Raw genomic sequence first — 16771 nt, 5'->3', positions numbered from 1 at the left:
TAAGTGTCATCCATATTGGGTAAGCTCAGCCACCAATGGGGTAAGTTGAGCCAGTGGCTCAACTTGCCCCACATCTAATGGCTCATCTTACCCCATGGCCACCATTTTGTAGAAAAATGCTAATAAAGGGGATTAGGCTAATCAAAATTATTTTTATTAGCATTCATATCATAGCTTAGAAAGCCACTAACTTAACCCTAATGTGTCTAAATATTATTCTACTTTTGTCTTCTCTAAATCATCTTCACTGTGGACAAACATGGAATTGACTTAGAAAGCACAAAAACACATTTTTATAAATATGTCCCTCACCTAGTTTGACATGTGGTGCTCCTCTCCACAAGTGTAAGTAAATGGTCCCGGCCCCCTTTGAATGTGGTCACATGGTCACATTTGTTTACTGTTTCTTAGAAACAGGGGGTGGCTCATCTTACCCCCTGGCTCATCTTACCCCGCTCTCCCCTAATGGTTAGCACTGTCACCTCACAGCAAGAAGGTTCTGGGTTTGAGCCCAGTGTCCGGCGAGGGCCTTTCTGTGTGGAGTTTGCATCTTGTCTGCATGGGTTTCCTCCGGGTGCTCCGGTTTCCCCCACAGTCCAAAGACATGCAGGTTAGGTTAACTGGTGACTCTAAATTGACCGTAGGTGTGAATGTGAGTGTGAATGGTTGTCTGTGTCTATGTGTCAGCCCTGTGATGACCTGGCGACTTGTCCAGGCCAGGGTGTACCCCAACTTTCGCCCGTAGTCAGCTCCAGCTTGCCTGCGACCCTGTAGAACAGGATAATGGATGGATGGATGGACTTGGTATCCCATCATGATGAATTATGAAGTTTTCATAATAATGACTTAGCATCTCATTATTCTGACATAACAAATCATAATTATGAGATATATTACGGCGGCACGGTGGTGTAGTGGTTAGCGCTGTCGCCTCACAGCAAGAAGGTCCTGGGTTCGAGCCCCGGGGCCGGAGAGGGCCTTTCTGTGCGGAGTTTGCATGTTCTCCCCGTGTCCGTGTGGGTTTCCTCCGGGTGCTCCGGTTTCCCCCACAGTCCAAAGACATGCAGGTTAGGTTAACTGGTGACTCTAAATTGACCGTAGGTGTGAATGTGAGTGTGAATGGTTGTCTGTGTCTATGTGTCAGCCCTGTGATGACCTGGCGACTTGTCCAGGGTGTACCCTGCCTTTCGCCCGTAGTCAGCTGGGATAGGCTCCAGCTTGCCTGCGACCCTGTAGAACAGGATAAAGCGGCTAGAGATAATGAGATGAGATGAGATGAGATATATTACGTTTGCACAATCTGAGGCCACGCCCCTTCTACAGGTGTGAGCATGAGCACGTGACCGGGACTGAGTTTCACGGAAGAACAAAATTCCTCTTTACCGTCAACATAAAGATTGGAGTTTTGGGATTATAACACGAAACAAATGACCACATCATCGATTTAGCTAGTAAGTTGTACCTTTTTGTACGTGTTTAACTGCCTTATTGTTTGTATTTTGTGTGAATAGAAGGCGCATTGCTGATGGGGTTAAACAGCGCGTCCTGATCGTGTTTCCCTCGGGGCAAAACAAAGTGTGGGAGATTTATGTTTGTTTGTTTGTCTGTTTATTTACTTACTGTGAAAAGAAATGCGACATGAAGGCTTTACATTGTGTGTTTTTAGCGATGAGTGAGGCCAAAAGCCACCGTGGGCACAGAGAGAGGCACGGAGGGGGCTACAGAGAGAATCAACAACAACAACAGCGGACGCGACCTTCCTCCAACACCAGGTGGGTCCATCAACAACCAGACCCACTTTCACTTTCACCCCTTATGCGACTTTTCTAAACCAATATCCACTTCACACTTTCTTCTGGATTGTTTTTGATCAGCTTTGCCAGCTTCTTTCTATCCTTGTATAACTACTTCAGAAAATGAGGACCAGGAAGTAAAATCCACCCTCATTTCCTATCACAAAAGCAATAAGACTTTTTTTTTCATCTCATTATCTCTAGCCGCTTTATCCTGTTCTACAGGGTTGCAGGCAAGCTGGAGCCTATCCCAGCTGACTACGGGCGAAAGGCGGGGTACACCCTGGACAAGTCGCCAGGTCATCACAGGGCTGACACATAGACACAGACAACCATTCACACTCACATTCACACCTACGGTCAATTTAGAGTCACCAGTTAACCTAACCTGCATGTCTTTGGACTGTGGGGGAAACCGGAGCACCCGGAGGAAACCCACGCGGACATGGGGAGAACATGCAAACTCCGCACAGAAAGGCCCTCGCCGGCCCCGGGGCTCGAACCCAGGACCTTCTTGCTGTGAGGCGACAGCGCTAACCACTACACCACCGTGCCGCCGGTTCCAAATATGCAAAAAGCAATTCTGTACTCTTTGTTTCCATCATATTTCTGACGTATCTTCTCATGCCCCGACAAATATCTCTTATTTTCCACCAGACCATCTGACCAGTCCCAGTACAGCAGAAGAAACCAGTCATCCCAGTCCCAACATGGAAGAAGGACGACTTCAGAAGAAGTACATGGATCAGCGTGTACACACATTTGCTCCCGGAGGGGTGTGTATCTGGAAATTAAGTGTAGACTGGCAGTAGAGATGGACTGTAATATAGAAAAGAATAGAATGCTTTTATTGTCATTGCACAAATGTACAACAAAATTTAGTTCATCACAGGAGAGTAAAGCCGCTGCATACGTACGCGCCGCCACTCTTGGGCACTTCAGCCCAAGGACATCCTATGTTAACCTAACTGCTTGTCTTTGGACTGTGGGGGAAACCGGAGCACCCGGAGGAAACCCACGCAGACACGGGGAGAACATGCAAACTCCACACAGAAAGGCCCCCGTCAGCCGCTGGGCTCAAACCCAGAACCTTCTTGCTGTGAGGCGACGGTGCTAACCACTACACCACCGTGCTTGTTTAATATCCCATTCCAAAACCATGATCATTAATATGGATTTAGTCCCCCTTTGAGCAGTGGGCAGCTATGCTACAGCGCCCAGGGAGCAGTTGAGGGTTAGGCACCTTGTTCAAGGGCACTTCAGCCCATGGCTGCCCCATGTTAACCTAACCACATGTCTTTGAATTGTGGGGGAAACCGGAGCACCCGGAGGAAACCCACGCAGACACGGGGAGAACATGCAAACTCCACACAGAAAGGCCCCCGTCGGCCACTGGGCTCAAACCCAGAACCTTCTTGCTGTGAGGCGACGGTGCTAACCACTACACCACCGTGTCGACTGTAATGATAGTCTCATCTCATTATCTCTAGCCGCTTTATCCTTCTACAGGGTCGCAGGCAAGCTGGAGCCTATCCCAGCTGACTACGGGCGAAAGGCGGGGTACACCCTGGGCAAGTCGCCAGGTCATCACAGGGCTGACACATAGACACAGACAACCATTCACACTCACATTCACACCTACGGTCAATTTAGAGTCACCAGTTAACCTAACCTGCATGTCTTTGGACTGTGGGGGAAACCGGAGCACCCGGAGGAAACCCACGCGGACACGGGGAGAACATGCAAACTCCACACAGAAAGGCCCTTGCCGGCCACGGGGCTCGAACCCGGACCTTCTTGCTGTGAGGCGACAGTGCTAACCACTACACCACCGTGCCGCCCCTGTAATGATAGTGTGTTGAAATATTTAAAAAAAAAAAAAACTAAACTAATTTTTTTTACATTGACAAAAACTTGGTGTTTAATGAGAGAAATGAACTAATCCGTACACGGTTGTAGCTTCCATTTGGTTGCTACTGTAATTTAAAAATGGGTACCTGGCAATACTTAGAAAAACTCAGAAAACTGCAACATGATGTTAATATATTACAATATGCTATCAACGGAAAGGTTGCCACCACCAATCTTTTTTTTTTTTTTTTTTTGGGCTCCCATTACTTATTCTCATTTAATGCATCATCCAGTAAGCTAAGCTGTAACTCAGTTGATGTTTAAAAACACATGTAATTCGTTCTCTGTGCCCAAACCACGCCCTGTGATACTACTTCCGTTTTCTTTTAAGCTGGTTTAACTGGTTGTGTGCGCTCAGGTTGCCACAGAACAATTTAACCTAAGTGTTTCTCTTATGCCATTCTCCAACACATCTAAACATTCTTTCACTGCTATGTGTATTGCTGTTGTGATTTATATATTGGATACAATTCATTATTTTGTTATTTTTCTTTCTTCTGAAAGCTTGTCTGATACTCATTTGTAAGTTTGTATTTGTTTCTCACTTTTGTGTGTTTTCAGGTATTGTGCTGATGTGCGCATTTCTGACCAACATGTTGGTGTTGTTCTGTGTCGTGGCTGCTTACGTGACACTGTCAGGCATGTCGGCTATGAAGTTTGGAGGTGGGGGTTTTGCTGACGTTGTCCTCCCGTTTGAAGGGGCAGAGCTTCAGAAGGTGCGCGACCTTGACATGCAGTTTACGCAAATGAGAGCTCCTGGGATCTACGGTGGCTTGGCTTTCAGTGTCACCTTCGGCGTGATCTCTCTGTTTTTTGTCTTTTCAGGCAACAAGCCTGCCCATGTGCTTTCACGGAAGCTCCTGGTTGGTCAGTTTTTATTCCAGCTGATTGGGGCAGTGGCTTATGTCACTGCAGTGGGCCTGTATCTACATTTTGTGATCAAGGTGAACTCGACGGAAGTGTGTATGTTGCGTGAACGACTTTACGCACGTAACGGACAGACTTGGATGAACTGTAACGTCAGTGGTGCGGATGCAGCTGTGGCATTGTTTGGAATCATAACAGCCATTTTGTATGCCGTGGGAACATTTCTTACGGGTAGAACAATTCAGTATGTGAACTGGTACAGAAAGGGGCGTGCTCGCTACGAAGCAGAGACACCTGAACGACCACGCAATACCCAGGACACACCCCTCCAGTCAGGAGTCTTTGTCTGAGCTTCAGATCAAGAATGAACGTAGATGTTTGCAATTTTTTTTTTTTTTTTTGTGCGTGCGCGGCGTGTTTTTTTTTTTTTTAAACATTTTATAACAAGCATTTGATCAACTAATTAAGCACATTGTTGTAATATCTTTTCTTAAAACTGTATTTGATAAGCGCAGAGTTCACTAGGACTTACTGTGAATCAGTAACTAAGTGCATTTATAACTGTTGAAGTAAATACTAATTGTTAGAATTTATATTCATTAGATCTTAAATTTTAGCTGTTACTTAGAATTCTGCTGGGTTGCTTTGTACCCTTAATGTTGTAACCAGCAGGAGGCAGCATACATTTGTTGTTTACACTTTTTTTTTTCTTTTTTTAAATATATATAAATACTTTAAATTTTTTTTTTTTTTTTTTTTTTTTTTAAATTCTCTGCCTGATGATTAGCCATGACAGACATTAGGCAGTCATAGAGCAGGGGTTCTTAAACTTTTTGCAGTTGGGCACCCTTTCACCTGTTAAATAAATTAATGATAAACAGTATAATTTAAATTAATACAATTTTATAAATTTTATTTGGGGAGCCATAGCCTAATGGTTATAGAAGCAGCTCTGGGATCAAAAGGTTGCCGGTTTGATTCCCTGGATCAGCAGGAATGGCTGAAGTGCCCTTGAGCAAGGCACCAAACCCCCAACTGCTCCCCAGGTTGCTCTGGGTATGTTGTACACCGCTCTGGATAAGGGCGTCTGCTAAATGCTGTAAATGTAATAAACATAATCCACCTATGCAGATGTTAGGCTCGTTATTTAAATGTGTAGTGTTTCATCTATTATTTATTCCTGAACTTTCCACCACATCTGATTTGACACTTGAGTGTTTTTTGAGTTATTAGAACTTTAAACTCATTCAACTGAAGTGGCCAGTCTAATTTCTATAAGAGCTCCAGTAATAAATAAGTAAAATTTGATTTGACTCCTGGCTATGCTTCATAGGCTTACTTTGAGAGCCACTTTTCTAGAGGATGGGTGACTTCTTCTTAACAGAGAATAGGGGAAAACCTGTTTAATCTAAACCCCAACCCCACTAAACACCTGTGGGATGAATTGGAGTGCCTGACCTCATTAACACTCCTGTGGCTGAATGGGCCAATCACTCAATATCCTTTATTTAACCAGGTAAAAAGCTCACTGAGATTAAAATATCTTTTCCAACAGTGACCTGGCCACAAGGGCAGCATAAACAATATTCCAAAAAAAACAACAACAACCCACAAACAGATAGAAATAGACCGGGTACAACATTACAGATAAAATAGTATTCAGTTAAAATGTCATAAAAGCTCAAGGTTAAAAATTCAATTAAAAACAAATAGAAATTTAAAAGCAAGTGTCCATCAGCTTTGACAGTTTCAAGTTCCATTATAAATTGTTCCAGGATGAGGGAGCAGCATATTTACAGTGGTGCTTGAAAGTTTGTGAACCCTTTAGAATTTTCTATATTTCTGTGTAAATATGACCTAAAACGTCGTCAGATTTTCACACAAGTCCTAAAAGTAGATAAAGAGAACCCAGTTAAACAAATGAGACAAAAATATTATACTTGGTCATTTATTTATTTACTGAGGAAAATGATCCAATATGACATATCTGGGGGTGGCAAAAGTATGTGAACCTTTGCTTTCAGTATCTGGTGTGACCCCCTTGTGCAGCAATAAATACAACTAAACGTTTATGGTAACCGTTGGATTAGATAGAACTTTATTGATCCCTTTGGGTGTGTTCCCTCAGGGAAATAAAAATTCCAGTAGCATCATTACAGGATAAACAGAATAGAAATAGAGAAAAACTTCTAAATAAATTAAATATTTACAGTGGTGCTTGAAAGTTTGTGAACCCTTTAGAATTTTCTATATTTCTGCATAAATATGACCTAAAACATCAGATTTTCACACAAGTCCTAAAAGTAGATAAAGAGAACCCAGTTAAACAAACAAAACAAAAATATTATACTTGGTCATTTATTTATTGAGGAAAATGATCCATTATTACATATCTGTGAGTGGCAAAAGTATGTGAACCTCTAGGATTAGCAGTTAATTTGAAGGTGAAATTAGAGCCAGGTGTTTTCAATCAATGGGATGGCAATCAGGTGTGAGTGGGCACCCTGTTTTATTTAAAGAACAGGGATCTATCAAAGTCTGATTTTCACAACACATGTTTGTGGAAGTGTATCATGGCACGAACAAAGGAGATTTCTGAGGACCACAGAAAAAGCGCTGTTGATGCTCATCAGGCTGGAAAAGGTTACAAAACCATCTCTAAAGAGTTTGGACTCCACCAATCCACAGTCAGACAGATTGTGTACAAATGGAGGAAATTCAAGACCATTGTTACCCTCCCCAGGAGTGGTCGACCAACAAAGATCACTCCAAGAGCAAGGCGTGTAATAGTCGGCGAGGTCACAAAGGACCCCAGGGTAACTTCTAAGCAACTGAAGGCCTCTCTCACATTGGCTAATGTTCATGTTCATGAGTCCACCATCAGGAGAACACTGAACAACAATGGTGTGCATGGCAGGGTTGCAAGGAGAAAGCCACTGCTCTCCACAAAGAACATTGCTGCTCATCTGCAGTTTGCTAAAGTACATGTGGACAAGCCAGAAGGCTATTGGAAAGATGTTTTGTGGACAGATGAGACAGAAATAGAACTTTTTGGTTTAAATGAGAAGCATTATGTTTGGAGAAAGGAAAACACTGCATTCCAGCATAAGAACCTTATCCCATCTGTGAAACATGGTGGTAGTAGTATCATGGTTTGGGCCTGTTTTGCTGCATCTGGGCCAGGACGGCTTGCAATCATTGATGGAACAACGAATTGTGAATTATACCAGTGAATTCGAAAGGAAAATGTCAGGACATCTGTCCATGAACTGAATCTCAAGAGAAGGTGGGTCATGCAGCAAGACAACGACCCTAAGCGCACAAATCATTCTATCAAAAAATGGTTAAAGAAGAATAAAGTTAATGTTTTGGAATGGCCAAGTCAAAGTCCTGACCTTAATCCAATCGAAATGTTGTGGAAGGACCTGAAGCGAGCAGTTCATGTGAGGAAACCCACTAACATCCCAGAGTTGAAGCTGTTCTATACAAAGGAATGGGCTAAAATTCCTCCAAGCCGGTGTGCAGGACTGATCAACAGTTACCGGAAATGTTTAGTTGCAGTTATTGCTGCACAAGGGGGTCACACCAGATACTGAAAGCAAAGGTTCACATACTTTTGCCACTCACAGATATGTAATATTGGATCATTTTCCTCAATAAATAAATGACCAAGTATAATATTTTTGTCTCATTTGTTTAACTGGGTTCTCTTTATCTACTTTTAGGACTTGTGTGAAAATCTGATGATGTTTTAGGTCATATTTATGCAGAAATATAGAAAGTTCTAAAGGGTTCACAAACTTTCAAGCACCACTGTACGTATACAAATATAAAAAAAGAATAAGCAATGGGGAAGCGGGGGAAAAAAAGGCCAGCAGAAGAGGTATTGCGCATTATACTGCACATTGTCCAGTATCGCTTATTGTCAGGCTGGGCTACTGCTCCTTCCCGTCCTCTGTCCTTCTGTTACCCCTTCTCCCCCCCCAGAGAGGAGTTGTACAGTCTTGTACAGTCGAGCTGTTGATCAGTCCTGCACACCGGCTTGGAGGAATTTTAGCCCATTCCTCCGTACAGAACAGCTTCAACTCTGGGATGTTGGTGGGTTTCCTCACATGAACTGCTCGCTTCAGGTCCTTCCACAACATTTCGATTGGATTAAGGTCAGGACTTTGACTTGGCCATTCCAAAACATTAACTTTATTCTTCTTTAACCATTCTTTGGTAGAACGACTTGTGTGCTTAGGGTCGTTGTCTTGCTGCATGACTCACCTTCTCTTGAGATTCAGAGGCTGTCCACACGGCAACGGATTCAGGTGAATCTGATAAAATTGTTTATTGTTTTGGCCTGGCGTCCACATGGCACCGGCGTTTTGGGTGCCCAAAAACGATATTTTTTGAGAACGGGTTCCAGAGTGGAAAAATCTGGCAATGGCGCCATTGCGAAGTCGTCTGGATGAGTAGAACGGATTTGTTTACGATGACGTCACAACCACATGACTAGAACAAGCAGCACTCTCGCTGTTTTGTATGAACCACTGCATTGCATTCACTTTTGTATACAGCTTTTCTTTTAAATAAACAAGTAACTGAACCGTTTCTTGAATTTCTTTTTTTATTGGATAAGACTGCTTTTCAAAATGTTCACACACAATATAAAAAGTTATATAAATTATATAAAAATGCTTTTCAAAATGTTCACACACAATAAGAAAATTAAGTTATATAAAACTATGCACACTAATAAAACTAATTTGTACACACAGAAATGGCCAAGCCGTTGAAGTTGTGTCATCTTACAAGTATCTAGGCACCTTGATTGATGACCGACTCAAGTTTGATCTGAATACCACTGCCCTGTGCAAGAAAGGGCAGCAGAGACTTTCTGCACTTCGAAAGCTAGCTAAGTTTCAGGTTGACAAAACACTGATGACGCTGTTTTATAAAGCTTTTATCGAGTCAATTCTTACATTCTCCATTATCTGTTGGTATGGAAATGTTACCATCAGAGAGAAAAATGCACTTTTAAAAATTGTGAATGTAGCTAGTAAGATAGTGGGTGTGAAGTTTGATAGTCTATCTGAGTATTTCAATAAGCAGGTGTTTAACAAAGCCATTCAAATATATGAAGACCCAGGCCATCCATTGTACAATGAATACATTTTTTTGCCATCTGGCTTACGCCTTAAAACTCCAATGGCCTTCAAGCAGAGGTATAAAAATTCTTTTATTCCCTTGTCTATTCAAATACTGAATACACAAACCAGGAAAAGATAATTTTTTCTATTGTAGCCTTTGTCCTCACCTGAATTCTGTATGCTTTTTATATATCCTTATTTATTCATTGAATATTTTATTTTTTACTGATTTTATTTTTATTGTGTTATGTGGTGGTGGTGTGTGTGTGATGTGTGTGACCCTGTTTGCAACCAAATTGCCCATTTGGGACAAAGAAATAAATTGAACTTGAACTTGAAGGCACGATTTCCTCGCGTAGTCGCAGCCATCTTCTTCTTCTTGTTGTGTGTTCCTGTGAGTGCTTCACGCCAGGTAGAGGAAGGGGTTTATGTGCATCCTACTTCTTCTATTGTTCTGGTGTCTCCGATGGGACCGTCTTACAGCGCACGTAGAGGTGTGGCATGTGTATTGCATCGTTTTCAGCAAGCGTTGCGTTGCCATATGTACCTGATATTTTACTGATCCGTTGCCCATGTGGACGCGATATTTTTTTTAATAAAATCTCGTTGCCGTTGTCGTGTGGATGTAGCCTCAGTTCATGGACAGAAGTCCTGACATTTTCCTTTAGAATTCGCTGGTATAATTCAGAATTCATTGTTCCATCAATGATGGCAAGCCGTCCTGGCCCAGATGCAGCAAAACAGGCCCAAACCATGATACTACCACCACCATGTTTCACAGATGGGATAAGGTTCTTATGCTGGAATGAAGTGTTTTCCTTTCTCCAAAAATAATGCTTCTCATTTAAACCAAAAAGTTCTATTTTGGTCTCATCTGTCCACAAAACATTTTTCAATAGCCTTCTGGCTTGTCCACATGATCTTTAGCAAACTGCAGACAAACAGCAATGTTCTTTTTGGAGAGCAGTGGTTTTCTCCTTGCAAACCTGCCATGCACACCATTGTTGTTCAGTGTTCTCCTGATGGTGGACTCATGAACATTAACATTAGCCAATGTGAGAGAGGCCTTCAGTTGCTTAGAAGTTACCCTGGGGTCCTTTGTGACCTCGCCGACTATTACACGCCTTGCTCTTGGAGTGATCTTTGTTGGTCGACCACTCCTGGGGAGGGTAACAGCGGTCTTGAATTTCCTCCGTTTGTACACAATCTGTCTGACTGTGGATTGGTGGAGTCCAAACTCTTTAGAGCTGGTTTTGTAACCTTTTCCAGCCTGACGAGCATCAACAACGCTTTTTCTGAGGTCCTCAGAAATCTCCTTTGTTTGTGCCATGATACACTTCCACAAACGTGCTGTGAAGATCAGACTTTGATAGATCCCTGTTCTTTACATAAAACAGGGTGCCCACTCACACCTGATAGTCATCCCATTGATTGAAAACACCTGACTGTAATTTCACCTTCAAATGAACTGCTAATCCTAGATGTTCACATACTTTTGCCACTCACAGATATGTAATATTGGATCATTTTCCTTAATAAATAAATGACCAAGTATAATATTTTTGTCTCATTTGTTTAACTCATGTAGGAAACCTCATGTAGGATATGTACGAGCAAAACTGGCAAAGTGCTTGGCAATTCTGTGGAAAACAAAATATATTCTTGATTGTAAATCTTTGCATACTCTATATTACTCATTATTTTTGCCATATCTGACTTATTGTGTCGAAGTCTGGGGAAACACCTACAAAACCACTCTGCAGCCGATATGTACAATACAGAAAAGAGCAATAAGGACAATAGACAAAACAGGATACAGAGAACACACAAACTCACTATTCATAAAATCACACATGTTGAAATTTATGGATCTGGTCAAATTCAGAACAGCACAAATAATGTACAAAGCAAGAAATAATCTACTGCTGAAAAATATACAAGGAATGTTTAGTGAGAGAGAGGGGGGATATAATCTAAGGGGAGACCTAAATTTTAAAAAACCAAAGGTTAGAACAAATATGAAAAGCATGTGCGTATCGAGCTGTGGGGTGACTTTATGGAACAGACTGGAGACAGAAATAAAACAAAGTGCAAGTATAAATCTGTTTAAAAAAAGGTACAAAAAATATTTTTAAACAAGTATATTGAAGAGGAAGTATGTTAATGGAGGATGATGAGGGATAAATAGAATAGGGTTGATTGTTATATTAGAACTAACTTAGTATATGGTATATATTTATTTATGGGGATAGATATCTTCATATTTACAGGGATAGGTATGTAGTAGATATTTATTTTTGTAATTATATATTTATATAGATATTTATGAAGTGTATATATGGTATAAAGTATATATATATTTTTGTAATTATATATTTATATAGATATTTATGAAGTGTATATATGGAATGAAGTATATATTTAATTTTGTAACTAAATATTTATATAGATATTTATGAAGTGTATGTGCGTATGTATGTATGTGTGTATATATATATATATATATATATCAGCTGGATAGTACAGTGGTAATGCTCACTGACTACGACGCAGGAGATCGGGGTTTGAATCCCGATCGGGGCAAAACATCATCCAGTAAGGGTCCTTAGGCAAAACCCCTCATGATATATATATATCAGCCTACCTCAGGAATGAGTGAAAACATAACTGATAGAGTCATACCGGCTCAGACGTCGCCCGGGTCAACAAGGTCTACGTCAGTTGCTAGGGAACCAGGGCAAACTGATGAGAAATGGGCTACTGGAACAAGACATCGATGGACGAGGACAGAAAATACGGATTTGCTGGAATGCTACTATACAAGCAATCCCAGAGAGAGGGGATACATGCAGAGAATGTGGGACCATTGGATGCTTCGAAACCCACAATCAAGGCTAACAAAGAAACAGCTATTATCCCAGTGTTCCAACATCCATAATCGAAATCTGCTATCACAACTAGAGATTAATGAAATACAACAACGATGCTATGGCAAGGGGGAGCCAGGAAGACAGGTCAGCGGGGAGATGTCATCATCCCCACAACCAGAGATTGGGTACCAAGCCCCAACAGCTAACAGCCTCAACACAAGAGCTGCTGACCTGAGAAGGAAGATCGTTACCCAACTGGAAACCTGGAGCCCCCGACGAATACTGAAGCTGAGTTGCCAAGTACCTTCAGAAGATCTACTAGTAGATGTGAATGCTGCTCTGAAGACAATCTCCACAAGAACCATCACTGAGACCAACAAGCTGATACACAGTACAGCAACAGTAATCATGGAGATGCTTGGACACAAGGTGGGCTCGGGACATAACAAACAGTATCCACCATGGAAGAGACGATTAGAGGCCAAGATAAAGGCAGCAAGGAGAGAAGTTAGCCAGCTAGCTGAACTACAGAAAGGGAACATGGTGAATAAAGGGGCACCCAGGAAGTACAACTCACTCTCCATACCAGAGGCACTCGAAACTGCCAAACAGCGACTAACAGCTCTGGCCACCCGGTTGAAGAGATACACCAAGGAGGGAGAGGCCAGGAGAATAAACAAGCTGTTCTCCACTGAACCAGCCAAGGTGTACTCTCAATGGCAGGGGAACAACAACCGGTCAGACCCACCAAGAGCTGAGGTGGAAAAATACTGGAAAGACATATGGGAAAGAAAGGCATCACACAACACCGATGGACCTAAGAGCTGACCACAGCAACCTCCCAGAACAAGAACCAGTAACCATCTCAATGGCAGACGTCCAAGAAAGAGTGTCAAAGATGAAGAGCTGGACAGCACCAGGCCCCGATATGATCCATACGTACTGGCTGAAGAAGCTAACTGCACTCCATGAACACCTAGCAGCACAGATGAACCAGCTGCTGAGGGATGGAACCCACCCAGAATGGCTAACCCAAGGCAGGACAGTCCTAATCATGAAGGACCCCCAGAAGGGACCCATCCCATCCAACTACTGGCCAATTACCTGTCTCTGCACAACATGGAAGGCCCTGTCAGGCATCATTGCAGCAAAAATGAGTAAGCATGTGGCTCAATACATGAGCGAGGCACAGAAAGGAATTGGCAGTAACACCAGAGGAGCCAAGCACCAGCTACTGGCCGATAGAACAGTCGCCCGAGACTGTAAGAAGAGACAGACCAACCTGTGCACTGCCTGGATTGACTACAAGAAAGCCTACGACTCAATGCCACACACATGGATACTGGAATGTCTGGAACTGTATAAGATCAACAGGAACCTAAGGACCTTCATACAGAACTCAATGGAAATGTGGAAGACAACCCTAGAGGCCAACTCAAAACCCATTGCCCAAGTCAACATCAAGTGCGGCATATACCAAGGAGATGCGCTATCACCACTGCTGTTCTGCATAGGCCTGAACCCCCTCAGTCAGATCATCACGAAGAGCGGCTACGGGTACCGATTCCGTAGTGGGGCAACAATCAGCCACCTGCTCTACATGGATGACATCAAGCTGTATGCCAGGAATGAGCGAGAAATAGACTCGCTGATCCACACCACCCGGATCTACAGCGATGACATAGGGATGTCATTCGGATTGGACAAGTGTGGCCGGATGGTCTCAAAGAGAGGCAAGATGATCCGGACTGAAGGGATTGACCTACCAGAGGGCAACATAGGTGATATCCAAGACAGCTACAAGTACCTTGGCATCCCACAGGCTAATGGAAACCATGAAGAGGCCACAAGGAAGTCAACCACAGCCAAATACCTCCAGAGAGTAAGGCAGGTCCTGAAAAGTCAGCTGAATGGTAAAAACAAGGTCCGAGCCATCAACATGTACGCACTACCAGTCATCAGATACCCCGCTGGTATCATAAACTGGCCAAAGGAGGAGATAGAAGCCACAGATATCAAGACTAGAAAGCTCCTCACCATGCATGGAGGGTTCCACCCCAAGTCCAGCACCCTGAGACTATACACTAAGCGGAAAGAGGGAGGCCGAGGGCTAGTGAGCGTCAAGACCACGGTCCAGGATGAAACATCGAAAATCCGAGAATACATCAGAAAGATGGCCCCAAAGGATGAACTGCTAAGTGAATGTCTCAGGCAGCAGAACCCTGATGAGAGTGCAGAGGAGGAGGAGGAACAGACAACCTGGAGAGACAAACCCCTACATGGCATGTACCACCGTCAGATAGAGGAAGTGGCTGATATCAAGAAATCCTACCAGTGGCTGGATAATGCAGGACTGACAGACAGCACAGAGGCACTAATCATGGCAGCACAAGAACAGGCCATAAGCACAAGAGCCATAGAGGCCAGGATCTACCAGAGTAGATCAGACCCAAGATGCAGACTGTGCAAAGAAGCCCCTGAAACAGTCCAGCACATAGTAGCAGGGTGTAAGATGCTAGCTGGATCAGCGTACATGGAGAGGCACAACCAAGTGGCTGGGATAGTATACAGGAACATCTGCAACCAGTATGGAATAGAAATACCCAAGTCCCAATGGGCCATACCACAGAAGGTGGCTGAGAACAACAGGGCCAAGATTCTGTGGGACTTCAGCTTCCAGACTGACAAACAGATCCTGGCTAACCAACCGGACATAGTGGTGGTGGACAAAGAGCAGAAGAGGGTGGTGGTGATAGATGTGGCGATCCCAGCTGACGCCAACATCAGGAAGAAGGAACATGAGAAACTTGAGAAGTATCAAGGGTTGAAAGAGCAGCTGGAACGGATGTGGAAGGTCAAGGGTTGCGTGGTCCCCATGGTAGTGGGGGCACTTGGGGCAGTAACCCCCAAACTGGGAGAGTGGCTCCAGCAAATCCCAGGAACAACATCTGAAGCCTCAGTCCAGAAGAGCGCAGTCCTAGGAACATCGAAGATACTGCGCAGAACCCTCAAACTCCCAGGCCTCTGGTAGAGGACCCGAGCTTGAGGATGACATGGATACCACCCCCCCGCCGGGGGTGAGAAGGAGATTTTTTTTATATATATATATATATATATATATATATATATATATATATATATATATATATATATGTGTATATATATATGTATATGTGTGTGTGTATGTATATGTGTATATATATATATATGGATATGGTATGTAGTATATATTTATTTTTGTAATTATATATTTATATGGATAATCATGAAGTGTATATATGGTATATATTTTTATAGGTGTATTAATGTAGTTTGGATTTCGGGGTAGTTAAAAAGGGGTGGGAAATTAAAAAAAAAGTATTGTACTTCTTCCCACTCCTTTTTCGAACAATGTGCGGTGTATTGTAATGTCTTAGCTCTTTATGTTATTTTATTTATTCTTTTTTTGTCACTTTTTTCATTTTCTTTCTTTTGTATGTACAAATAGTTACATACATTTTTATACATGTTCGAAATAAATAAATTCATTCATTCATTCATTCATTCATTCATAACTGGGTTCTCTTTATCTACAACCCTGATTCCAAAAAAGTTGGGACAAAGTACAAATTGTAAATAAAAATGGAATGCAATAATTTACAAATCTCAAAATCCTCAATAAATAAATGACCAAGTATAATATCTTTGTCTCATTTGTTTAACTGGGTTCTCCTTATCTACTTTTAGGACTTGTGTGAAAATCTGATTATGTTTTAGGTCATATTTATGCAGAAATATAGAAAATTCTAAAGGGATCACAAACTTTCAAGCACCATTGTAAAAGCCTTTTTTCCTAAGTCTTTTCTCACTCCAGGGACTAACATCTGTAACGTGTTATTAGAGTGCAGGCTGTGTCGATTTTGTTTCAGACGCAATTATTAAGAAAGATAAGGAGGACGAGCAACTACATTCAAAATCCACTGGGAAGCCTTCCTGGAAAATGGAAGTTATCACCACAGTAAAAGGGAACCAGCTCCCCTGAGACGCTGAGGTTACATATGCTGTAGGTCTGACGACCAGGTGTCCCCATACTTTTGAGCATACATGGTTATACTTTAAGTGCAGTTTGTTTGTCTGAGTATAAGCAGGATTGTGTAAAACTGACTGACCTGATTTCCATGAAACTTGGTGGAAGGGTGTAGCATGGGCCAAGGAA

At 42.5% G+C, this 16771-nt stretch overlaps 1 protein-coding gene across 2 annotated transcripts; it reads left to right on the top strand.

Moving 5' to 3' along the window:
* Positions 1-1330: 1330 nt before the first annotated feature.
* On the top strand, positions 1331-5697 carry si:ch211-191a24.4 (uncharacterized protein LOC100150331 homolog). 2 transcript variants are annotated; one of them, XM_060916078.1, is made up of 4 exons: positions 1331-1451; positions 1667-1772; positions 2451-2569; positions 4266-5697. In XM_060916078.1, exons 2-4 carry the CDS (start codon positions 1669-1671, stop codon positions 4919-4921), a joined length of 879 nt encoding a protein of 292 aa, XP_060772061.1. In that variant the 5' UTR covers positions 1331-1451; positions 1667-1668; the 3' UTR covers positions 4922-5697. The 2 variants fall into 2 exon arrangements, with proteins under 2 accessions (XP_060772061.1, XP_060772062.1); XM_060916079.1 differs by lacking the exon at positions 1331-1451 and adding an exon at positions 1491-1575.
* The last annotated feature ends 11074 nt before the right edge of the window (positions 5698-16771 follow it).

Source organism: Neoarius graeffei, chromosome 3 (genome assembly GCF_027579695.1).
Source record: "Neoarius graeffei isolate fNeoGra1 chromosome 3, fNeoGra1.pri, whole genome shotgun sequence".
In the NCBI taxonomy this organism is placed as follows: Eukaryota; Metazoa; Chordata; class Actinopteri; order Siluriformes; family Ariidae; genus Neoarius; species Neoarius graeffei.
The sequence above is the reverse complement of the archived record's forward strand: the minus strand, read 5'-3'. Positions and strand labels throughout refer to the sequence as shown.

What these genes read in the sequence shown, in the direction of transcription:
- si:ch211-191a24.4 (XM_060916078.1), top strand. Translation starts at nt 1,669, where the DNA reads ATGAGTGAGGCCAAAAGCCACCGTGGGCACAGAGAGAGGCACGGAGGG. An exon ending in CGACCTTCCTCCAACACCAG is followed by an intron (nt 1,773 to 2,450) that starts GTGGGTCCATCA and finishes ATTTTCCACCAG; the next exon opens with ACCATCTGACCAGTCCCAGT. An exon ending in ACACATTTGCTCCCGGAGGG is followed by an intron (nt 2,570 to 4,265) that starts GTGTGTATCTGG and finishes GTGTGTTTTCAG; the next exon opens with GTATTGTGCTGATGTGCGCA.